The sequence below is a fragment of the Oncorhynchus clarkii genome, chromosome 14, assembly GCF_045791955.1.
Source record: "Oncorhynchus clarkii lewisi isolate Uvic-CL-2024 chromosome 14, UVic_Ocla_1.0, whole genome shotgun sequence".
Classification (NCBI taxonomy): domain Eukaryota; kingdom Metazoa; phylum Chordata; class Actinopteri; order Salmoniformes; family Salmonidae; genus Oncorhynchus; species Oncorhynchus clarkii.
The window spans coordinates 18,810,506-18,835,423 of record NC_092160.1 but is presented as its reverse complement, the minus strand read 5'-3'; the positions used below and the strand labels follow the sequence as shown (position 1 = coordinate 18,835,423).

The 24,918-nt window shown below is 43.1% G+C and overlaps 1 protein-coding gene across 7 annotated transcripts in view; it reads left to right on the top strand.

The window, feature by feature from the left end:
• LOC139366376 (LIM and calponin homology domains-containing protein 1-like) overlaps nt 1-24,918 on the top strand; it is a 166,252-nt gene that overhangs the window by 103,765 nt on the left and 37,569 nt on the right. For 3 of the 7 annotated variants that reach the window (XM_071103796.1, XM_071103797.1, XM_071103795.1), the window contains exons 9-20: nt 10,915-10,953; nt 12,523-12,649; nt 12,800-12,960; nt 13,185-13,671; nt 14,661-14,996; nt 16,419-16,530; nt 16,824-16,954; nt 17,238-17,343; nt 19,850-19,881; nt 20,471-20,593; nt 21,942-22,034; nt 22,972-23,136. In XM_071103796.1, the coding sequence (XP_070959897.1) occupies nt 10,915-10,953; nt 12,523-12,649; nt 12,800-12,960; nt 13,185-13,671; nt 14,661-14,996; nt 16,419-16,530; nt 16,824-16,954; nt 17,238-17,343; nt 19,850-19,881; nt 20,471-20,593; nt 21,942-22,034; nt 22,972-23,136 (1,912 nt within the window). The remainder of the gene's footprint in view (nt 1-10,914; nt 10,954-12,522; nt 12,650-12,799; nt 12,961-13,184; nt 13,672-14,660; nt 14,997-16,418; nt 16,531-16,823; nt 16,955-17,237; nt 17,344-19,849; nt 19,882-20,470; nt 20,594-21,941; nt 22,035-22,971; nt 23,137-24,918) is intronic. The other 4 variants (XM_071103799.1, XM_071103798.1, XM_071103800.1 and 1 more) reach the window with 3 other exon arrangements.

Here is a 24,918-nt window from a genome sequence, read left to right as displayed (position 1 = left end):
TGCTTCTCTCCATAACACCGATATGTTGTTTCTTCCACCAGACCTGACACACCACTTCCAAAACCGCTACCTTCAGCCAATTTTCCTTCATATTGTAATTCCCCCAACGCACAAAGGAGACTGGGAATGTCTTGTCTGATGTGGAACATGCATGTTTAAAGAGATTTTCCTGTACTTTTGTATACTATTTAGCCAGTAGTTCTGAGAGTAGTTCTCATGAGCCAAAAAATGTATTTGAAAATTACCTAACGCAATTTTCCAGATATGCAGACGTGCACCACGTCATTGCTCGCTCTCTCCCTCTGCTGTGGGTGCGTCGTGTGTATTGATAGCTGTATTTCTTATGGCGAGAGGCTGAAGCTCATTGGTTGCGCTTAAATTGCTAGGGGGCTGGCCCACATGGGGGAAAATGTGGCATCCAGAAAAACAGTTGCTTTCAAACTAGGGATTCTGTGGATAATTAAGGTAAAACAGTAATTCTGCTCATAGATTATTAGTGTATGAACCACACATTGACACATCCAGCTCAAAGCGTGAGGTTTAAGAAATACTTAGTAGTCACCAAAGTTCTGGAGCATGTCTTTAATAATAGGAAAAAAATATATTTTTTTTAGTACTGTTGTGGCATGAACGGAGGATCTGATATAGACCAAATGTGTGTTTGATTGACCCATGCCGAAGCACTCAGAGAAAAGCCAGCAACAGGCAAGACATTTGCTATGCAGACACAGATAGGTGACTCTTAAAATGTGTGAGCCACTTTGACTACTATATGACCCTGTTGAGTGTTAGAAACCGGTATCAAAACAGCGTATTGAGGTTTTCATGAAACTAAAATATGGCTTGTTTCACTCATCTTGTAATATTTCAGTAGATAGCTGAAATCTGGTGTGTGTGCGTTTACGAGCATGTGTGTGAGCGTGCTTGCATGTGTGCACACAGAGTACATGCATATATACTGTACAAACACATACATACATAAACTCAGCAAAAAAAGAAACGACCCTGTCTTTTAAAGATAATTCGTAAAAATCCAAATAACTTCACAGTTCTTCATTGTAAAGGGTTTAAACACTGTTTCCCATGCTTGTTCAATGAACCATAAACAACTAATGAACATGCACCTGTGGAACGGTAATACAGACTGTAGGCAATTAAGGTCACAGTTATGAAAACTTAGGACACTACAGAGGCCTTTCTACTGACTCTGAAAAACACCAGAAGAAAGATGCCCAGGGTCCCTGCTCATCTGCGTGAACATGCCATAGGCATGCTACAAGGAGGCATGAGGATTGCAGATGTGGCATGGGCAATAAATTGCAATGTCCATACTGTGAGACGCCTAAGACAGCGCTACAGGGAGACAGCACAGACAGCTGATCGTCCTCGCAGTGGCAGACCACGTGTAACAACATCTGCACATGATTGGTACATCCGAACATCACACCTGCAGGACAGCTACAGGATGGCAACAACAACTGCTCGAGTTACACCAGGAACGCACAATCCCTCCATCAATGACCCTCCAGCATGACAATACCACCAGCCATACTGCTTGTTCTGTGTGTGATTTCCTGCAAGACTGGAAAGTCATTGTTCTGCCATGGCCAGCGAGCTCAAATCTCAATCCCATTGAGCATGTCTGGGACCTGTTGGATCGGAGGTTGAGGGCTAGGGCCATTCCCCCCAGAAATGTCCGGGAACTGGCAAATCTGGCAAATCTGGTGCAGTCCATGATTCAGGGACACATTATTCAATTTCTGTTAGTCACATGTCTGTGGAACTTGTTCAGTTTATGTCTGTTGTTGAATCTTGTTATGTTCATACAAATATTTACACATTTAAGTTTGCTTAAAATAAACGCAGTTGACAGTGAGCGGACGTTTATTTTTTTGCTGAGTTTACATGCATACATGTGAGTGTGTTTGTTTACACTAGACACCTAGTCACCTACTAAATCGGGCCTTTGCTCCAACAGTACATCTGACCTTGTTGACATGGCATGGTTTGACTTTAAGCTTATTAGTTTAAACCAGACTTTAGATGTAACACCTACACACCACTCTCACACGAAGACGAATACAGGCTTCGCAATACGCATGGCTTCGTAATACGCAGGCTTCGCAATACGCATGGCTTCGTAATACGCAGGCTTCGCAATAGTGTTGGAAGGATGACTGGCTTCCAGCTGGATTCATTCAGCAAACATCGTATTTCCTCTATGTGTGTGTGTCTCAATGCAAGGTTGTAATTGGAAAGAGTTAAACCTGTAAGTGGAAGTCAACAAGGAGCAAGTGTGAGCAGAGCAAGCAAGTGTGTCTCTGTGTGTTTACATGTGGGTGTGCAATTGTAGATCCTAAGGTCATGCTAACCCTATCTGAGTAAATGTATGAGGACGTGTGCATGTGTCAGTGCATTTTTACACCTGTCTGTGCGCTTGAATGAGATCATGAGATTGGCTTGAGCTTTTCATCGAGGTCATCGGGTCCCTGACCGACCAATACCAAACAGTACTTTATTCTTCATTCAGCTTGTTCTGCTTTTCAGTGACTCTTTATTCAAATGTTTTGAGATTTTTATTACATCATTATAATGTGTGATCTGTTAATTAGCTATTTTTTCCTTCCACATGTTTCCATTGGTGTGTTGCTTTTTGGTACTCCCATTGTCATTGTGCATATGATCACATTATCACTGTGTTTTGTGGTAATGCTTGCATGTTTCACATGCCTTGTGGCTTTGATTGTGCTACGCTATGTTATCGTTGCATGTTGGTGTTGTGATTGCCGCTTGTGTGTGTGTGTGTGTGTGTAACAGTCCAACCGAACTCCCCAACCTAGACGTACCCCCAGTTATAGCTCCTATTGAGCTCCAAGCCCAACCCCTTCCCCAACCACAGAATCAGTCAGAAGAACAACACAGGGGTGAGGAAGAAATGGAAGAGAGAAAAGAGGAGGAAGGGAGGTTGACTCCGGCATGCCCGTGGAGACAGGAGTGGAAGGAGGAGTATGAGCTTCACTCCTACACCCCCCCTCAGCGCTCACAGATCCCCACACTCAACCACAGGGAGACTGCTATACACCTGACTGTGACTGCTGAGCAAAGGTGCCAATCACTGTGTGCCCTAACTGCTAAAGCTAAAACAATAACCCCTTACTAAAACAATCCCCAGATGAAACTTTCCCTTAGTCTCTATTGTCTCATCAAGCCACAGTTCCAATGACCCTAACTTAATTAACCCTCTTTAGGATATCCCTGTAAAATATATTGAGCCAATTTGATTTCCTTATATTGTTTTGGTGATGACACCTTCAAACACACCCATACAGATACTTCTAAAGACAACTACTTACACAAACTCTGGGAGATTCAGTGAACCATTTCATAAGAGCGTAACTTTTCCTGTTATTTTCCGACAAGGACATGACTGATGCTTATTTGGGGCCGTAGTGAGTTGAATTTGGATCCACCCTATGAATAGGTCTGCTTTCTCTGGCCTCGATATCTGAAGACCTGGCTTGTCACTATGTTGGCTGACTAAACACACTAAAGATGAAATAGGACTTGTGTACAGGGCATGTTCCAAGCCTGTGTCCTAAATGGCACACTATTCCTGATATAGTGCACTGTGGGCCCTGGTCAAAAGTAGGAGCACTATATAGGTAATACGGTGCCATTTAGGACATACCCAAGAGTTATTCTGGGGAGGTACGAAGAACATTCCAAACATAAGCTGTGCTGTGGCCTAGTGTTTTTGTTGGCATTGGACACAGCTGCCCTCTTTCGCTGCATGTGAAAACCAAGCTCAGAAGTTTGGGGTTTTGGTGTTTGCCAGGAGTCTGCAATGTTTGTTCTTTTTTATTTCTGATGAGTCGCTCTGTGTTCCTGGCAGTTGTTTTGACATCCGTCCTGTAGCAACTTCTTATGGCCTTCTGCCTGTTAGTTGTTTGTAACTGTAATCAGTAGCCATTCTAGTCATTTAACATACGCTCTTATCCAGAACAACTGTCGGTGCTTTCAACTAAAATCAAATCAAATGTTATTAGTCACATTACTTATGAGCCTCTAACCAGCAATGCAGTTTAAAAAACCCCAGATAAGAATAAGAAATAAAAGTAACAAGTAATTTAAGAGCAGCAGTAAAATAACAATAGCGAGACTATATACAGGGGGGGTACCGGTACAGAGTCGATGTGCGTGGGCACCGGTTAGTTGAGATAATATGTACATGTAGGTAGAGTTATTAAATTCTTCTTTCGATCTGTTGGGTCGGTATGCAAATTGGAGTGGGTCTAGGGTTTCTGGGATAATGGTGTTGATGTGAGCCATGACCAGCCTTTCAAAGCACTTCACGGCCACATCCGACGAGCATCAGAGCCGGTGTAGTATTATTCGATCTTAGTCCTGTATTGACGCTTTGCCTGTTTGGTGGTTCATCGAAGGGCATTGTGGGATTTCTTATTAGCTTCCGGGTTAGAGTTTCACTCCTTGAAAGAGGCAGCTTTAGCTCAGTGCGGATGTTGCCTGTAATCTATGGCTTCTGGTTGGGGTATGTACGTACGGTCACTGTGGGGACGACTGCATCGATGCACTTATTGATGAAGCCAATGACTGATGTGGAGCACTCTTCAATGCCATCGGAGGAATCTCGGAACATATTCCTGTCTGTGCTAGCAAAACAGTCCTGTAGCTTAGCATCTTAACCACATTTTTATTGATCTAGTCACTGGTGTGTCTTGCTTAAATTTTTGCTTGTAAGCAGGAATCTGAACGATAGTATTATGGCCAGATTTGCCAAATAGAGGGTGACGGAGAGCTTTGTATGCGTCTTTGTGTGTGGCGTAAAGGTGGTCCAGAGTGTTTTGTTTTTGTTTTTTTTCTTCCTGTGGTTGCACATTTAACATGCTGATAGAAATTTGGTAAACCAGATTTAAGTTTCCCTGCATTCAAGTCCCCGGCTACTAGATGCTTTAATCTTACGCGTAGGTCATCTATTTTATTCTCAAAAGATTGCACGTTTGCTAGCAGAATGGAAGGAAGTGGGGGTTTATTCGATCGCCTATGAATTCTCAGAAGGCAGCCCACCCTTTGGCCACTTTTTCTCCACCTTCTCTTTACGCAAATCACAGGGATCTGGGCCTGTTCCCCAGAAAGCAGTATATCGGTCACGTCGGGCTCATCAGACTCGTTAATAGAAAAAAAGGACTCTGTCAGTCCGTGGTGAGTAATTGCAGTCCTGATGTCCAAAAGTTATTTTCGGTCATAAGAGGACGGTAGCGGCAACATTATGTAAAAAAACAAGTTACAAAAAAGCGCTAATAAACAAACAAAAACACACAATCGGTTGGGGACACATAACATCTTCCTTCTTCTTCGGCACCATTATTGTAAAATAGGTCATAGGTAAAACAACCACCAATGTGCATTACAAGAGGCTATTTGAGATGCGCAAACTCAAATGGAATTAATTTGTTCCTTTGTTTCTGGATAGATGGGTGTTACAGTGGGGCAAAAAAGTATTTAGTCAGTCACCAATTGTGCAAGTTCTCCCACTTAAAAAGATGAGAGGCCTGTAATTTTCATCATAGGTACACTTCAACTATGACAGACAAAATGAGAAAAAAAAATCCAGAAAATCACATTGTACGATTTTTTATGAATTTATTTACAAATTATGGTGGAAAATAAGTATTTGGTCAATAACAAAAGGTTATCTCAATACTTTGTTATATACCCTTTGTGGGCAATGACAGAGGTCAAACGTTTTCTGTAAGTCTTCACAAGGTTTTCACACACTGTTGCTGGTATTTTGGCCCATTCCTCCATGCAGATCTCCTCTAGAGCAGTGATGTTGCTGGGCAACACAGACTTTCAACTCCTTCCAAAGATTTTCTATGGGGTTGAGATCTGGAAACTGGCTAGGCCATTCCAGGACCTTGAAATGCTTCTTACGAAGCCACTCCTTCGTTGCCCGGGCAGTGTGTTTGGGATCATTGTCATGCTGAAAGACCCAGCCACGTTTCATCTTCAATGCCCTTGCTGATGGAAGGAGGTTTTCACTCAAAATCTCACAATACATGGCCCCATTCATTCTTTCCTTTACACGGATCAGTCGTCCTGGTCCCTTTGCAGAAAAACAGCCCCAAAGCATGATGTTTCCACCCCCATGCTTCACAGTAGGTATGGTGTTCTTTGGATACAACTCAGCATTCTTTGTCCTCCAAACACGATGAGTTGAGTTTTTACCAAAAAGTTATATTTTGGTTTCATCTGACCATATGACATTCTCCCAATCTTCTTCTGGATCATCCAAATGCTCTCTAGCAAACTTCAGATGGGCCTGGACATGTACTGGCTTAAGCAGGGGGACACGTCTGGCACTGCAGGATTTGAGTCCCTGGCGGCGTAGTGTGTTACTGATGGTAGGCTTTGTTACTTTGGTCCCAGCTCTCTGCAGGTTATTCACTAGGTCCCTCCGTGTGGTTCTGGGATTTTTGCTCACCGTTCTTGTGATCATTTTGACCCCACGGGGTGAGATCTTGCGTGGAGACCCAGATCGAAGGAAATTATCAGTGGTCTTGTATGTCTTCCATTTCCTAATATTTGCTCCCACAGTTGATTTCTTCAAACCAAGCTGCTTACCTATTGCAGATTGTCTTCCCAGCCTGGTGCAGGTCTACAATTTTGTTTCTGGTGTCCTTTGACAGCTCTTTGGTCTTGGCCATAGTGGAGTTTGGAGTGTGACTGTTTGAGGTTGTGGACAGGTGTCTTTTATACTGTTAACAAGTTCAAACAGGTGCCATTAATATAGGTAACGAGTGGAGGACAGAGGAGCCTCTTAAACAAGAAGTTACAGGTCTGTGAGAGCCAGAAATCTTGCTTGTTTGTAGGTTGACCAAATACTTATTTTCCACCATAATTTGCAAATAAATTCATATGCTGCCCTTGTATATTGGAAACATGTTGGTTGTTCAAGCACATACACACACACACATTTGATATAGACGCAGCCTTGCACGCACACACCAAATACTTGTCATTGTCTAGCTAGCCTACCCATACTGTGTTACAGTATTTGACAACCCACCCTCAGGAAGTAGAAAATGAGGGGTCCTTCCACCCCTGACAAGGGCTGGGATATGGCGTACCCTTCTCATTGCCTGAAAAGATGTACGTATTCTCAATGGCACACATTAGATGTCTTCTGTCATTGAAAAAAATATGTCCACATTTTCAATGGTAACGGTGTGATAATGATAATGACTCTGGTAGAATGTAAGGCCTAGTATAATATGAGTGGGGAGAAAAATCATTTTTAGTATGTTGAACCATGTATTGACCATTTTTATTAAGAGTGGGGCTATTTAAGTTAACTGCGCCTATGTTTCAAGCAAAGAATAAAATAAAAAAATCCCCGGGGGAGGGCTTTACCAAAGCAGACTAGCTATAGCTATTGTGGGTTTTCTCTCAATACAATCTTTGTGAGTCACTAGTGTTTTGTCTGCTTTTCTTCACAAATCTACCTTCCAGCTGTACTAATGTGAGTTTTTATAATAGGATATTGTGTTTGGGTATGATTCTGCATCTGTGTTTGAAATGGTTCCACAACCCTTATGAACAAACCCATTCGAGTCTATGCCAATGTCTTTATATTACGATTATTACAGGATGGGCACGGTTATCTAATATCCGATATCTGAATGGATGTTATTATTCGATTACTTGAGTGAGTTCATTTTTGGATCACTTTTTTTGTTCGGCCTATTTTAATGCTTTATGAATTAAATTAGATAATTTAATATAATAATCACCTTGTGATATTGTTACCTGTCATTACCTGTCATTTGAGATACTTAATAAAACAAACTATTTAATATAGTTTTTAGTGGCGTATTTGGCCCTCCAGGCTGCCCTGACATCGGTATGCTATTTTCCCCACTTCAAATAGAAATTACAAGCGTACACCGAACAGAGTTTCCAAAAGACCTGAAACCGATCAATGTATGACACTCACCAGAAAACCTTCTGGTAACAGAATCAATTATATTATGGCAAAAATCAGACTTCTCTTTGCCTGTTGGGTGGTTCCACCTCAAAAAGAACAAGGAAGTGTTTTGACACTGACAATCTCAGATTGTTCTGAAAAAGTTTGTTAGAGACAGTTAAGATAAGCATTTGTGGAACATAATTCCTTAGAGATGAAATTATATTTCAAAAAAATTAAGCTAATTTGTTGTGCCCAAATTGGCCATTTGAATTCATAAGATTCAGATAATATTCAATAAATATAGTACCAAATAATTTTCTAACAATGAGTAAGACATGAGGAATCCAAAGAAATTGGCAAGTCACCCACAGACCCCCCACACCTCACATCAATCTCACCCCAAAAACAAGTATATAGTATCAGTTCTCTGTCTCAAGAAGTATGACTCCGGATCGGAGTATTGTTTATTCATCCTATGTAATGTATTCTCAGTTAATTAGTTTTTTTCCCCCCCTGTTCAGAGAAACTAGTAATGGAAGTTTTTAGGTTTATGTCCCATCCATCATCCTGATATCACCAGATTTTAACCGCTAGATGGTACTGTTCCTACTATTAGGTGGACAAAGTTTGAAGAATGTGTGGTCTAAATTGGATGTTGGGTACTATAATTATTGAATATTGTATGAATCCTTAAAAATATTTATGGTCAATTTGGGTGCAATTAATTAGCTTAAGTTCTCTACGAAAATGATATTTCCACAAAATAAAGTTGCTGAATGATCTGTTTCTAACTACAGAAACCATTTCAGAACAATCTGAACAATGGTAGGTGTCATGGCTTGAGGAAATAACATGGAACGACCCTGTTGCTTTTTGCCAAAAACTACTGGAGAAAGCAGCCTTCCGCTGTTTACCTCTGCCATGTGCATTTGCGTAATTATGATTGGTCAAGAGACTTAAAAAAAAAAAAAAAAATTAAACTATCTGGATATCCTAATTTTGTTTTATTATGTTATTTCAATAGTGAAATAATGTCAAATGCCCTACGACCTTGGTCAATGCTAACCAAACCACTCTCTCAGCAGTAGCCCCGTCCGCTCATGCTCCGAGGAACTATACCGTCCGTCATCCCTGACAACCAGCCCCATGACTACCTCCATCATCGTGACGAGCCCCCTTAGCCCCAGGGCCAGCCTGGACACAACCAGGAAGTTCCCTCCCATGATTTACAGGGAGAAGGCAGGGCAAAAGAAGGTGGGGCTGTCCATATCCCTAGCGACAGACACGGGGAGGAATGACGACGTATGGGCTCGCCGTGCCCTTTCCTCGCCAAACCACGGCGGCACCACTGGTCCAAACCAGTTCCTGCCTGTTCCTTCAGCCGGGGCAACCACCACGCTGACCATCACCTGCCAGGGTCGCATGGGCAAGTCGGAGGTTGAAGGTCGCGAGGGCAACAAACCGGCGGTGGGGAAATGTCCATCTTGGCTTGACGACGACCTCCCGCCAATGTGAGCTTGTCGTTCATTGACTAGGATTCAGAGGCCGATACAAAATGCTCAGTTGGCTAAGGGAGGAGCATCACACCATAACAGCCACAACATATTGGGTTTCTCCCAGCCTACACAGATCAGATACAGAGAACTACATTACCTGTCATCCTTCAGTAGACGTTTAGAAATCCTGCTTCATACGCATGTGGCCATGACCTCGAGCAGTGATGCACACCTCTGGATGGCAAACATGAAGAATGCATGACCTTTCTCTATTTATACTTTATATGTTTTATTTGTTCATTTGGGTTTGTATGTTTTTGCGCATGTGAAGAAATGTCAGTGATCTTTTAAGTAACCTTGCATGGTGACCTCTGAAATTTGACCATTTCCAATACACACTGGTTACAGCAACTCCCTCAATCATATTTACATTGTATTACTTTCTTAGCTTTGTCCAAGGAGTGTTGCTATTTAATAATTGTTGAATATACAGGGCTGCGCATGTATGCATGAATGTGCTTGAAACACTTGCAGATATATGCATACATGGTAAACATATTACATAGAGTAGACTTAAACTCTATTACTAGAATGCACTGGTAGTAGTAGAAAAATGGCCTTTCGCTCTATGTGGCAGATATGACAAATACATACAGCCCGTAAAACAATTTATATGCTGTCCGTTTCATAAGACCGCTCGTCACTGCGTCTCTCCATCTTGTGGCCAGTCTTAATAGGACCACAAGACACACTTTAACTCGCATCCTTCCCAAAGTCAGAAAGGCAGCTTTTAAAAGCCCTCTGTGGCCTGGAACTTAAACCCAAACCCGGTTAACCCAAACCTCCAAATTGCGTATTGTTCTGGCGAAAGACGAAGAACCCCATCTTTGAAGATGCGTTATGAGCAGGCTAATAAAATATGCATGCTTTTTAATGCTAGTTTCATTTTAGACTGCATCATGAGATCATTTCCATCTGCGCCATACAATATTCTGTAGAGGCCTATATTAGTGCAGTGAATTCAGTGTTTTTTTTCTCCCCAAGAGCTGAGCTGGCTGTGTTCTTGTTTAGAGTGCCACCTTGTGTTCAAATGGACACTGTTTTTATCAATCTGTAGATCTAGCCAGTACAACTATACTGTAAACCCAACGTTCTGATATTTAAGACAGTAATTGCTCATTTTGTAATAATACTGAACCTATAGTAAGTATCTCATTAAACTTTCTTGATTGTTTACAAAGAGCTCATTCTGTTGTCAACGGTAACCCATAGAGTAAACCTACAGGTGTTTTCAACACGCCCCCTATATTCCTTATATCACACATTCTCATATCTGTATGTATTACGTTGTGTGTCCAGATCTGTATGTGTTGTATTTGTGTGTTTGTTCATTAGTGTTTGTGCTCTTTCTCCATGTCTCTGCTTTCGTAGATTCAGTCACAGAACTGCTAGTGTATCAGATGACCCAGAGTAAGTGGTTCTTTGTTACCCATCGGCAGCACATCCCTGCTAAAACCACACCTGCAAAGTATCCCATCAAGTATGCCAGCTTCTAGACATGTCTATCTGTAAGGAGCTGATGGGTGTAACTCTGGACTATTGGACTTTCAACCATGTTACACCCATCCTATTCATTTTTATTTGCCAGAAGTTGGGAGGGTCTAGCGGTTGACTTCAAATTAAGATGCTTGTGTTTGTAACCAGCTTCTGTCATCTGCATGTCTCACACTCACAAGCAAACGCTGGAACTCTAGATGTGCGCATGAATCCTAACTGCAAGGGTCGACCCGAAAATGTCTGTGAGCCACTTATCCAGCCTCACCGAGTTGGTGTGTCTCTTATAGCCTTCGAGGGTCTACTGTGGAATAGGATGAACCTAGATCACTCTACTGTCTTGTGGACAGCTCATAGTCTCGTAAACCCCAAACCCTAAGCAACAGCAGTGACTAGGGTCTGATTTCAATGACGGACTCTTTTAGCAACTTCGATAAGGGGGGAAGAAATTGTTCTGGGGTGGGTCCTCTTCAGACAGACTCTTCTTTTTTTATCAGGAGGCAGACATGCCTGAATGAAGATTCAAAACCAAAGTTTGCATGCAAAACCTCGCAGTGGTTTTACATTAACATTTACATTTGAGTCATTTAGCAGTCACTCTGGATAAGAGCATCTTACATTAGTGCATACATTATTATTTTTGGGCTGGGGGCACCATGGGATTTATTTTTGATACTCTTTAAAGAGGTAGTGTTTCAGACATTTTCAGATGGTTAGTTTTTAGTGAAGGTAGTTGATGTTAATTAGCCACTTGCGAAATGCACTCATTAAAAATAACCTCTGTGATCTCCATCTTGCTAGATACTATTTAGTATTTTATTCAGGCGGATAAGATGGTGACGTACTCTAGGCAGTGACGTAGTTCTTCTATGACAAACTCATGTTCTATTACGTACAGACGCTGTTCAGCCAGAACATTTGAAAATTGTGGAAGGCTAGAGAGACTAGAGAGCTCACCATATGATGCATGTCTCACAAACAAGTATATGTACCAGCACTGTACAAGGTATGAGGATCTCACTGTGGTTCTCAAAACAAAACCTGGATCAAATGTATAACTGATGCTCTGTGCTGTTGTACAGATAGGCTACTGTATATATGACCTTTTGATAGCATGTTGCTTTACATGTTTTTATAATCTGCCTTTAATTATTAACGTTATCGCTGCTGCCTTCTGTTTTGCACGGTTCTACACAGTATAATACAAACTAATATATACAGAAGAGTAATATCCAATAATATGTGTGGTATTGTCAGAATCATGGTGAGTTCCTTTTTGGGTTTGAGAAGGTGTATCTGACCATCGACTCGTTTTGACCTTTCCTGGCAGAACTTTCATCACTACGGCAACTCCAAACATTACTCCCATCTTATGTGCCTTTAAAATAAAACTCTTTCTGTCTATACCGTATACATGACTTTTCTCCCAGTGAATCTCTCTATAACTCCTTCCATATCCTTGTCTTCTCCTTTTTTCCCCCTCAGGAGTGTGAGTATGATTGACATGCGTTGTGAGGAGGACGCCATCTTGCCACACCACAGCCAGGTGCGCCACGAGCTCATACACAACCAGTACAACCTGATGAAGGAGGAAGAGGACCACTGGCAGGATGTAAGCATTCTCTCTCACACACGCATACGCACATGCTAATACACTTTTATACACACATTTACACTTACTCACACTTTATCATACAGTTGCACACACACACCTACACATTCAAGCATTCATACAGTCACACATCTACTGTCGGTCTGTTAGGACCTAGCCCGGTGGAAGAGTCGCAGGAGAAGCGTCTCCCAGGACCTGATTAAGAAGGAGGAAGAGAGGAAGATGATGGAGAAGCTGATGACGGGTGAGGGGGGGGCCATCTCTCAGAGGAGGAAGAGCATCAAAACCTACCGGGAGATTGTTGAGGAGAAGTACGTCACAAGGAAATCCTCCATTTTAGATCGAATCCTGGTTTCCATATTGTTGGTTGTCTCCATGTGCAGTATAGGCCTATACCTACTCTCTTCTCTCATAGCCTGTTGTTTTTTTTATCTCATCCTGGCCTCGACCTATTTTATAATTGCATCAGGGGATCATAGCATGTTTCATCATGTTTCATCTGTCTCATCTTGTCCTCCCGTCTCTCCTCCCCTAGGGAGCGTCGTGAGAACGACCTCCGCGAGGCCTACCGGTTGGCCCGCACCCCTGAGGAGGCAGCGTTGGTCCTCCACCGCTACGCCCAGCGCTTTACCATCAGTGAAGCGGTGTTGGAGCGCCTGCAACTGCCCAAACTGCTGGACAGGAGCATCTCTGAGGATCCCACCGCTACCACCAACACACGTCTCACCCTCACCCCCACTTCCTGTTCTCCCACCCCCACCTCCCCGGAAGAAGATGCAAATGGCCCCCTGAAGTACCTGAGGCAGCAGTCGCTCCCGGCACCCAAGTTTACCGCTACTGTTGAGGCCCAGGTGGTGGGGTTCCCCCAGGGTTTGTCTCATCGCCCCCAGATTCGGTCACGCAAGCCTGAACCAAACCCCTCGATCCGGGCCGTCTCACCCAAGTCTGTGCCTTTGCTGATGCCCAAGCCTTACAATCAACCCAAGGGCATGCAGATGCTGGTGGGACCCAGGCCAGGCAAGGTGAGGCACAAAATGCCAGCTAATGGCAAGGGTTTTATCAGTGTTATCACTAGTGTATTTTACTGTAACTTTGTGTTTGAACAAAGGTTTAAATTACCAGGGGGGCCGTGGTCTTGTTCACCACTCATCCCTCAAAGTAGTTTGAATGTTTTGTTCAGTCTAGTCTTCCAAGGGCACACAAATGTATTGTGTAAATGGAACCCTGATCTTGGCATTTAAATTAGAATAGAAGACAGAAACCATGGAGATTAGGTGTCATGTTTTCAGACAAAAAGATATAAATCCCTTTTCCTTCTTCCCCGAAGTCTGTTGCAACATCTCAATTCGGCATAACAGGATGTTCATTTTCATCCTCAGAGCCATTTGCCAAATGGGCCTATTCCAAAGGAAGATAACATGCTTTGGGGTTATTATGGGAACAAACCGGGACTTCTTTCACTTCTGTGTCTGGAATCTCTTATTTGGAGCTGAGGGGAGCCTGAATGGGGGGCTCTGTTCCGTATTGACTTAAGAAGTTGACAAGTAGTCCCTCTCAATGTGAAGTGGGTCTCTGGGCAGACAGAGAGGACCACACAGACTGAGGGGGTGATTCTTGGTAGTGAGTCCCCCTTCATTCAACAACCCCCCTGTGTGTCTGGAGTACTCTGTGCTCCTCACACATGCATTACAGCCTTTCATTCAGTCCCAGCATGTTATCGGGCTAGCTGAATAGCTTATAGGCCAGAGTTACATGAATGAGTTATGGTTTTATTTACAACATGGGGCAACTTCCGGTCTGGGTGGTCATAATGCAGTCGTTGCTGTGGAATTTGGGAGAGTTCACCCCAGTTGACTGTTCTTGTATTGCTGTCTGAAGGATATTTTTGGCGTGGATACAGTATCTCTAAAATTGTGTTTTAAGTGTTGGATTTTGGCATTGAAATGCATCTTTGTAGTATGTATACATGTGTGTGTTCTCTAAGCCTTCAGTCTCTAACCTGTGTACTCAGGTGGACGGCTTGCTGCGAGTGAACGGCGACATGGGAAACGATGAGGTCACCACTCCAGAGAGCGAGGGAAGGACCTCCCCTCTACGGTTCTACCCCTCCCCTGCCACACCTACAGCCTCCTCTGATGGTTCCGACACACACCCATGTGAGGCCACTCCCCCACCCACACATAGCCCCTCCCCCAGGGCAAGCCCATTACCAGCCATGCCAGCTGTGGCACAGTGTGGCACAGGCACTGCAGTGACATCATCTTCAGTGCCAGGAGAAAGTGATGCCCAGAAGAAGGATAATGCACAGGAGTCTAACCCGCCTAGCCGGCCCACCTCACTGCCCTCGGTGAGCACATAATACATGTAGCCAGCCGGCTTTGTTTCTGTGGAAAAAAAACATACGTTATCTAAAAGGTCTGAAAAGACTTGGAACAATGTAAATTGTGGCTTGCATCTTGACAAACTGTCAGTGGTGTAAAGTACTTAAGTAAAAATACTAATAATACTTGAAAGTACTACTTAAACCTCTTAAGGATCCGCCCCCTTTTTTTGGTCTAAAATGACATACCCAAATCTAACTGCCTGTAGCAAGGATATGCAAACTTTGAAGTTTGTTTAAATGTTAAATTAATGTAGGCGAATATAACACATTAGATCTGGTAAAAGATGATACAACGAAAAAAACATGAATTTAAAAAAAATGATTGTACAATCTTTAAAATTCCAGAGAAAGGCCATAATGTATTATTCTAGCTGAGGCACAATTGAGATTTTGTCCACTAGATGGCAGCAGTGTAGGTGCAACATTTTAGACTGATCCAATGATCCATTGAATTTCCGTTCAAAATGTTGTATCAAGACTGCCCAAATGTGCCTAATTGGTTTATTAATACATTTTCAAGTTCATAACTGTGCACTCTTTTCAAACAATAGCATGTTATTATTTCACTGTAATATCTACTGTAAATTGGACAGTGCAGTTAGATTAACAAGAATTTAAGCTTTCTGCCAAAATCAGATATGTCTATGTCCTGGGAATATATCTTGATACTTACAATGTCATGCAATCACATTAGTCTAAGTTAGCTCAACTGTCCACGGGGGACCCAGCAATCCTGTCGTTTTTTGGGGGTATCTGTACTTTACTTTACTATTTATATTTTTGGCAACTTTTACTTCAGTACATTCCTAAAGGAAATTATGTACTTTTTACTCCATACATTTTCCCTGACACCCAAAAGTACTCATTACATTTTGAATGCTTAGCAGGACAGGAAAATGGTCTAATTCACACACTTATCAAGAGAACATCCCTGGTCATCCCTACTGCCTCTGACCTGGCGGACTCACTAAACACATGCTTCGTTTGTAAATGATATGAGAGTATTGAAGCATGCCCCTGGCTATCTGTAAATTAATAAAACAAGAAAATGGTGCTGTCTAGTTTGCTTAATATAAGGAATTTGAAATGATTTATACTTTAACTTTTGATACGGTAGTATATTTAAATCCAAATACTTTTAGACTTTCTCATGCAGGATTTTACTAGTTGACTTTCACTTTTACTCAAGTCATTTTCTATCAAGATATCTTTTACTCAAGTATGACAATTGGGTGCTTTTTCCACCACTGCAAACTGCTGACTGAAAGCCTACATACAGTCCATAGATAGTATAAAGCAACATTGTGTCAGAAAGGTCATGACTTCAACAAAAGGAAGGAGGAGGATGTATAATCAGACTATTTCTTCCTGTGGGTGTCCCTACAGGAGCTGCAGAGCACAGAGTGTCTTGTGGAGGCGGGAGGCAGGTCTGCTGCAGGCCCACTGGGGGAGGAGCCCAACACAACAGAGACTGCAGTACAGCCCTCTCCAGCTACAGGTCTGTTCCTATGTGTTACTTAGGAGACTAACTGCTGCTACTCTGACACCTAGTGGTGGCCATTTTATATTTTTCTATAACCCATCAAATCCTTTTGCTATTTGATGTGCGTTCTAGTAATTTATTACTCATTGTCTGATGAGCAAATGAACACTTTAAGCTGTTAAACAAATTATTCAACTTGGTCTTCCTGTGGTTAAAGTCACATTAGGACACACTGTCTGGGCTTACCGTAGACTCTGATGCAGAGCCTTGCTCTGATTCACCTAGACATGTGTCCGTCTGGTTTTCAGAGTCACAACAAGCTCCCAAAGAACAAACAGAAGTGTGTATGAATGCCACAGCGACTAGACAGAACAACACTGTCCTCCGTCCAGTCCTATCAGAGCACGCCACACAACAAGCTCAACCAATGACCGCACCGGTGAGATCACCTGCCAACCAATCAATGGCCCCCAATGCTGCAAATAGTCCATCATTTATGCGCTGCTCTACCTCAAGCAGAAGCCGTACCCAGGAGTGTTCAGCGCCATAGAACTTTCACATAGAAATGTAGGACAGACCTGATTCTATACTGTGTAGAATAGGGTATCACAAACTCTATAAATTAAATTTCTCTCTGCTAAGTTCTAACTATAAATATTTTTGAAGAATCCTCTGGTCATGTTTTGATCATTGTGTTTCTGACTTTTCTGGGATGATCTTAGGTCAGTGAGCCCAGCCTGGAGGCGTCTCAGAGAGCAGATGAAGTTGCTACCTTGGCTGATCCAGGACCTGTCAGAAACAAACCACCATGTGAAGCTCCCACAACAGGTAAGCAACATTTTGTTTTCAGAACCGAATTAACCTCAAACTGCCTTTTTGACAAAAGTCGTTATTTCCCGCAGCCCTCTCAGCTATGCTATCACACACCCAACACTTTTTTTCCTTTGCGTCTCCAACTGGCACTTTGTATTTTTGCTTATGAACTCTCTATCTATCCCCTCCTTTTCTCCTTCTCACCCCCTTAACCTCCCTCCTTCCTCCCCCCTCCCTGCTTGTGCTGTAGAGCTGGCTAACAGTGCCAGTTATCCACCAGCAACCGGCAACCCTAGGTTAGGCCTACGTTGGGAGTTCTTCACCACGCCAGGTAAACTGCTCACTGTTTAGTTGAGCTTGCCTGTAACCCTCTTTGGGGTTCACGTACTCATACATAGTACAGGGTTTCCCCATGGCTTCCCCGGAGGCTGGGTGACAGCATTGGAAACCTGTTTCCTCACTCTACTGGTTTTGTCATTTACTATTGGAGTCCTGTGGACTCTTATAATGCTGTAATTACTATAGTAACCATGTTAATACAACATTGCTACGTATAACTACAGTGTTACTAATGAACTGAATGTTTTCTTAAGATTTGAATCAGACAACTTTGTGTCGGAGGTAAAACAAATGGAAGCATCATTACAAATGTTTGGGAGAGTTGTTGTTCAACAGTCTGATTTAAAGTTGTTCAGGGGATGCAACACATACAAAAGCCCAGGCCCAGACAAAATAAGTGGACATGTGTTAAAGCACTGTGCTGAACCAATTGGCTGGTGTTTTTAGACATTTTCCAATCCTCACTCAACCAGCAACACGTTCCAGTATTGTGGAAAAATCTATAATTATACCCATTCCTAAAGCATCTAATCCCTCTGTGCTGAATGACTACCGCCCTGTCGCCTTGACATCCTTAGTAATGAAATACCTTGAGAAACTTGTGAAAAGTCATATTCTCAGCGTCACCCAGAAGCTTCTCGACCCATTTCAGTTTGCCTATCAGCCTAGCAGAGGAGTTGATGATGCCATTCTTACCCTCCTTAACATGGTCTATAGACATCTAGAGGGTGTCAAATCCCATTTAGGGTTCTGTTTGTTGACTTTTCTTCTACCTTCAACACTATTTCCTTAGATGGGGGGCTGGTTTTGTGGCTGTTGGACTTCCTGAGCCAGTGCTCACAGCGAGTAAAAATAGGTCCCCACGTGTCGGACATACGCAATACCAACACAGGCTCTCCTCAGGGATGTGTTTTGTCCCCACTCCTGTACATCTTGTACACTAATAGTTGTACTAGTTCCCATCCTAACAGACACCTCGTTAAGTTTGCTGATGACACTGCCTTGATCAGCCTGTTGCATGATGATGAGGAACATCATGGCCCGGTCCTAGATGACTTTGTAGAGTGGTGTGAGGAATCACACTTGGTCCTCAAAACCAACAAGACCAAAGAGATGTGCATAGACTTCAGGAAGTGTACAACACCTACCTACCTCTGCAACATCTATCAGAGGTCAGAATATAGAGGTTGTAGAGGAATACAAATACCTTGGTGTCCTCTTGGACAATAAGCTTCAGTGGAGTAAATGTACAGACCTGATCTACAAAAAGAGCCAACATAGACTGTCCTTTCTCAAAAAGCTGGGATCTTTTAATGTACACTATACTGACTCTGTTTTACAAATCTTTCATTGAGAGTATTTAAACTTTTTGTATTGTTTGTTGGTTTGGTAATGCCACTGTCAGCCAGAGAAATATGCTGAGGATTATCACTACAGCAAGCAAGGTACTTTGTGTCAAACAGACAGGCCTGGATGAGATCTTTAAGGTCAGGGCCCGCCAAGGCTCACAAAATAATTTTAGACCCAAGCCACCCCCTGTACCCAGACTCTGAACTACTCCCCTCTGGGCGCAGGTATAGGGCACCCCTCAGCAGGAAAAACAGAACTAAACAATAATTTGTGCCAGGTGTGATATCCCTCCTAAATAGCTTGGTCTAATGTTCCTATCGACGCAGTAAGGCCAGCAGGTTAGTCTTTAAAAAAAAAGGTTTTATTGGTATGTAACTGTTATGAAAGTTGTATTGTCAATTTTGTTTTGTATTTAAACGACACTTTAAACGTGTACGTGACACTGCAACAAAATTGTAAGTAAGAGTTTTAAATAAATAAGAGAAACTTATTGTAAGGTGTTAAAGAATTGTTGAATGTAGATTTTTGGTGTACTTTTGCAGAGGAAACTGGAATTGTTAGCCACTCAGTAATGACAAATACCACACAGCTTGTAGCTTTTCAGCAACTCAATATTCACCTTCATACCTTCTCACCTAGATTTGTTCCCTGCCACCTTTCGCTTCATTCCCTCATTCCTTTACCTGACATTCATTATTTAAATAGCTTTTGCGTTCACACAAAGACAGTGTAATGACTAAAAAGATCATGTCCACTCCGCATCAGTTCCTGTGTTTTGAACAATGTTTGTTTTCTAACCGACTACCTTTTTCACTGTATCTCTATTTCATAGAGGGGGCAGAGCAGGAGCGTGGTACAGCAGCGGTGAGTCCATTTTAACTGTTCCATCTGCTATAATCTTTCCTGGTAGAGTTCTAAATGGGGTTTTACTAGTTCTCATCTGGTTGAGACAAAAAAAAAATGGTGTCAATACCGTCCACAATGCATTGGATACAATGCATCTTAACAGACAATCCAGGGTTGTGTTCATTAGGGCACACAGTAACAAAACCGTGAAACCAAAACAAACTTTTCTTATTGGGCAAGTTCATTATTGGCTCTCCGTTTCACTCCATTTCAGAGCGTGTTTTTCCGTTTTGTCTACTGAGCACAATCCATTTGTTGTTTTTCTAATATATTTAGGACTTCCCTAAAACCCAATGCTTGATAGGTTGAGCCAATGAACAATGACCAATCAGATGAGGATTATGTACAAAGTGCCCAGCCTTGCTCTTCATCCCCTCATCTCTCGCTCTTTTCTCTATCCTTAGGACACCTTTGGCTAGCATGGACATAGTGCTGTTGTAGATCAACTGTCTCCTCTCTTCCCTTTCTGTGGATGTGTGTGTACTTTGGTTTATGAATATGTGGGTCGGCGTGTGTGCGTGTGTGAGCTCTGGGTGGGCTCTATCAGGTCACTCAGGTGTCATCCCCGGTAGTGGCCCAGGCTAAGCGGGGTGACCGCTGGTCTTGGGACCCAAATGAGGAGCGAAAGCGTCAGGAAAGGTGGCAGCAAGAGCAGGAGCGCATGCTTCAGGTAGAGTTAAGCTACTAAAGACCCAAAAGCTAGGCCTGATTTAGCATGTTGCAAAATACTAAATAACAAAAGCTAGGCCTGATTTAGCATGCTGCTATATACTCATTAAGAAACACTAGGCCTGAGTTAGCATGCTGCTAAATACTCATTAACAAAAGCTAGGCCTGAGTTAGCATACGGCTAATAATATGTTAACAAAAGGCCAGCGTTAGCATGCTAAAGCTAGGCCTGAGTTAGCATGATGCCCTTTTGACTTTAGCTAAAGATAGGCCCGAATAAGCCTACTGATTACTGAATCTATGGTCTGCAGCACCAGTTACATTTACCCAAAGCAGGTGCTAACTTTCTGTTAGCTTGCAGACACATTTTAATTAACCACAATCCTGCTTAGTCATCTGCCTGCTCTGAGTCTGAAGTCAACCCCCAATGTGCTACTCACTGCTGTGCGCACAGTGGCCACACAGCGGCAGCATTGCACAATAAAAGCTGTGTGCTATGGCATGACCTGCGTGTCTCACACTCACTCGCCAGAGCCCCAAATCTTCCGCCAGTCAACTTCGCTCTCCTCCTCTACCTACCCGTCATAGGGTGTCTCAATACTCCAAATAGCCTTGTTTTCTTCATCCTAACCTATATTCTCAGATCTATAAATCTACAGATGAAGGTGAGAAGAAAAGAAAGCCATTTTAGACTATTGAGATCCCCCGACAGGGTTTGCTTTGCTGCAACTCAAACATTGTCACCTTAGACTCCTAAACCACCTTGTCAGTGCATGGTGTGTCTGTTTCTTTGGTTGGCAGCTTTTTTAATGTATTTTCTCTTTTAAAACCCTCATACACGCATGCTATGTTTGTGTATGCCCACTTTTTCCTGTCACATGATTGGCTCATGCTTCTCAATGGTACTTAATATAGACCTGAACTAACACAATATATTTATTTTAGATGAAATCCAATGTTAATGGATAGTTCATTCGAAATCTAAGTTAATCAGATGTTTTTATATTTCAAAAGGAGTCTGAAGTTGAGTCTTCCACATTTCACACCATCTTTCAAGGAAAATACCATTTTTTTTCATTAGTTCATTGTTGATACAATCCCAACATGTTTTGCATGTCAGCAGTCAAGTTTTCAAGACATTGGATTTTCATGAAGCAAAGTGTCATGAGCCATCATCATGTTTTAGGGAGAGTGATAAGTACTTTGTTAGTTACTAAAACACGAAATGTGGCAAATCCCGATATGCTTTATGGCCAGGTATTGCCCAATAGGCATCTTTTCTGACTGTCTGTCTGTATGGCATGTCATCGATGATGAATGTGTGCCATCTCTCGTTGCCATGGTAATAGGAGAAGTACCAGCATGAGCAGGAGAAGCTGAAACAGGAGTGGGAGAGAGCGCAAAGAGAGGTGGAAGACGAGGAGAGGAGATACCATGAGGAGGTGTGTTGAGTGAGTGTGTGTGTGTGCGTGCGAATATGAAAATGGCTGCTGAATGAATACAAACCCCAATTTCTCCCTCCCTCCCTCCCTCCCTATTTCTCCCCCTCCCTCCCTCCCTATTTCTCCCCCTCCCTCCCTCCCTATTTCTCCCCCTCCCTCCCTCCCTATTTCTCCCCCTCCCTCCCTCCCTATTTCTCCCCCTCCCTCCCTCCCTATTTCTCCCCCTCCCTCCCTCCCTATTTCTCCCCCTCCCTCCCTCCCTATTTCTCCCCCTCCCTCCCTCCCTATTTCTCCCCCTCCCTCCCTCCCTATTTCTCCCCCTCCCTCCCTCCCTATTTCTCCCCCTCCCTCCCTCCCTATTTCTCCCCCTCCCTCCCTCCCTATTTCTCCCCCTCCCTCCCTATTTCTCCCCCTCCCTCCCTGCCTATTTCTCCCCCTCCCTCCCTGCCTATTTCTCCCCCTCCCTCCCTGCCTATTTCTCCCCCTCCCTCCCTGCCTATTTCTCCCCCTCCCTCCCTGCCTATTTCTCCCCCTCCCTCCCTGCCTATTTCTCCCCCTCCCTCCCTGCCTATTTCTCCCCCTCCCTCCCTGCCTATTTCTCTCCCTGCCTATTTCTCTCCCTGCCAATTTCTCTCCCTGCCAATTTCTCTCCCTGCCAATTTCTCTCCCTGCCAATTTCTCTCCCTGCCAATTTCTCTCCCTGCCAATTTCTCTCCCTGCCAATTTCTCTCCCTGCCTATTTCTCTCCCTGCCTATTTCTCTCCCTCCCTCTCTATTTCTCTCGCTCCCTCTCTATTTCGCTCCCTCCCTCCCTCCTTATTTCTCTCCCTCCCTAACTCTTTCTTTCTCCCTCCCTCCCGCCCTCTTTCGCTCTCTATTTCTCTCTCTCCTCCCTATTTTCCTCCCGCTTTTCCTAATTCCTTCCCTTTTTCCACAGGAGCGAAGGATACTAGATGAGACTGTGGCCCCTCTGACCCCCCTCTCCTCCACCCTGCCCTCGCCCATCCGGGGGGACACCCCCGCACCTATGGACCCCCAGAACACCATCGTCCGGTCGCTGGCCGACTGGGAACGCAAGCAGGAGCTGCTGGAGAGACAGGGGGTGAGAGGAGAAGTTATATTGGGTTACCTTTCAAATTAAAATAACGTGTTGTAAATATGTATATGCAGTGCATTCGGAAAGTATTCAGACCCCTTGACTTTTTCCACATTTTGTTACGTTACAGCATTATTCTAAAATTGATTAAAGCGTTTTTTCCCCCTCGTCAATCTACATACAATACTCCATAATGGCAAAGTATAAACAGTTTTTTTTTTTTTGATTTATTAAGAATGTAAAACTAAAATATCACATTTACGTAAGTATTCAGACCTTTTACTCAGTACTTTGTTGAAGCACCTTTGGCAGAGATTACAGCCTCAAGTCTTCTTGAGTACGACGCTAAAAGCTTGGCACACCTGTGTTTGGGAAGTTTATCCCATTCCTCTCTACAGATCCTCACAAGCTCTGCCAGGTTGGATGGGACGCGTTGCTGCTATTTTCAGGTCTCTCCAGAGATGTTCTATTGTGTTCAAGTCTGGGCTCTGGCTGGGCAACTCAAGGACATTCAGAGACCTGTCCCGAAGCCACTCCTGCTTTGTCTTGGCTGTGTGCTTAGGGTCGTTGTCCTGTTGGAAGGTGAACCTTCGCCCGAGTCTGAGAACCTGTTCCAGAGCGCTCAGGATCTCTCTGTACTTTTCTCCATTCATCTTTGCCTCGATCCTGACTAGTCTAGAAGTCCATGCCACTGCAAAACATCATAAAGACAACTGCCTTTCAAAAATATAATAATAATTGTTTATTTTTAATAATGACAATTACAACAATACTGAATTAACACTTGTTTTAACTTAATATAATACATCAATAAAATCAATTTAGCCTCAAATAAATAATGAAACGTGTTCAATTTGGTTTAAATAATGCAAAAACAAAGTGTTGGAGAAGAAAGTAAAAGTACAATATGTGCCATGTAAGAAAGCTAACGTTTAAGTTCCGTGCTCAGAACATGAGAACATATGAAAGCTGGTGGTTCCTTTTAACGTGAGTCTTCAATATTCGTAGGTAAGAAGTTTTAGGTTGTAGTTGTTATAGGAATTATAGGACTATTTCCCTCTATACCATTTGTATTTTATTAACCTTTGACTATTGGTTGTTCTTATAGGCACTTTAGTATTGCCAGTGTAACAGTATAGCTTCTGTCCCTCTCCTCGCTCCTCCCTGGGCTCGAACCAGGAACACAACGACAACAGCCACACTCGAAGCAGCATTTCCCATGCAGAGCTTGGGGAACAACCACTCCAAGGCTCAGAGCGAGTGACGTTTGAAACGCTATTAGCACGCGCTAACTAGCTAGCCATTTCACTTCGGTTACACCAGCCTCATCTCGGGAGTTGATAGGCTTGAAGTCATAAACAGCGCAATGCTTGACGCACAACGAAGAGCTGCTGGCAAAACGCCCGAAAGTGCTGTTTGAATGAATGTTTACGCGCCTGCTTCTGCCTACCACCGCTCAGTCAGATATTTAGATACTTGTATGCTCAGTCAGATTATATGCAACGCAGGACACGCTAGATAATATCTAGTAATATCATCAACCATGTGTAGTTAACTAGTGATTATGATTGATTGATTTGTTTTTTATAAGATATGTTTAACTAGCTAGCAATTTACCTTGGCTTACTGCATTCACGTAACAGGCAGTCTGCTTGTGGAGTGCAACGAGAGAGAGGCAGGTCGTTATTGCGTTGGACTAGATAACTGTAAGGTTGCAAGATTGGATTGCACGAGCTGACAAGGTGAAAATCTGTTGTTCTGCCCCTGGACGAGGCAGTTAACCAACCG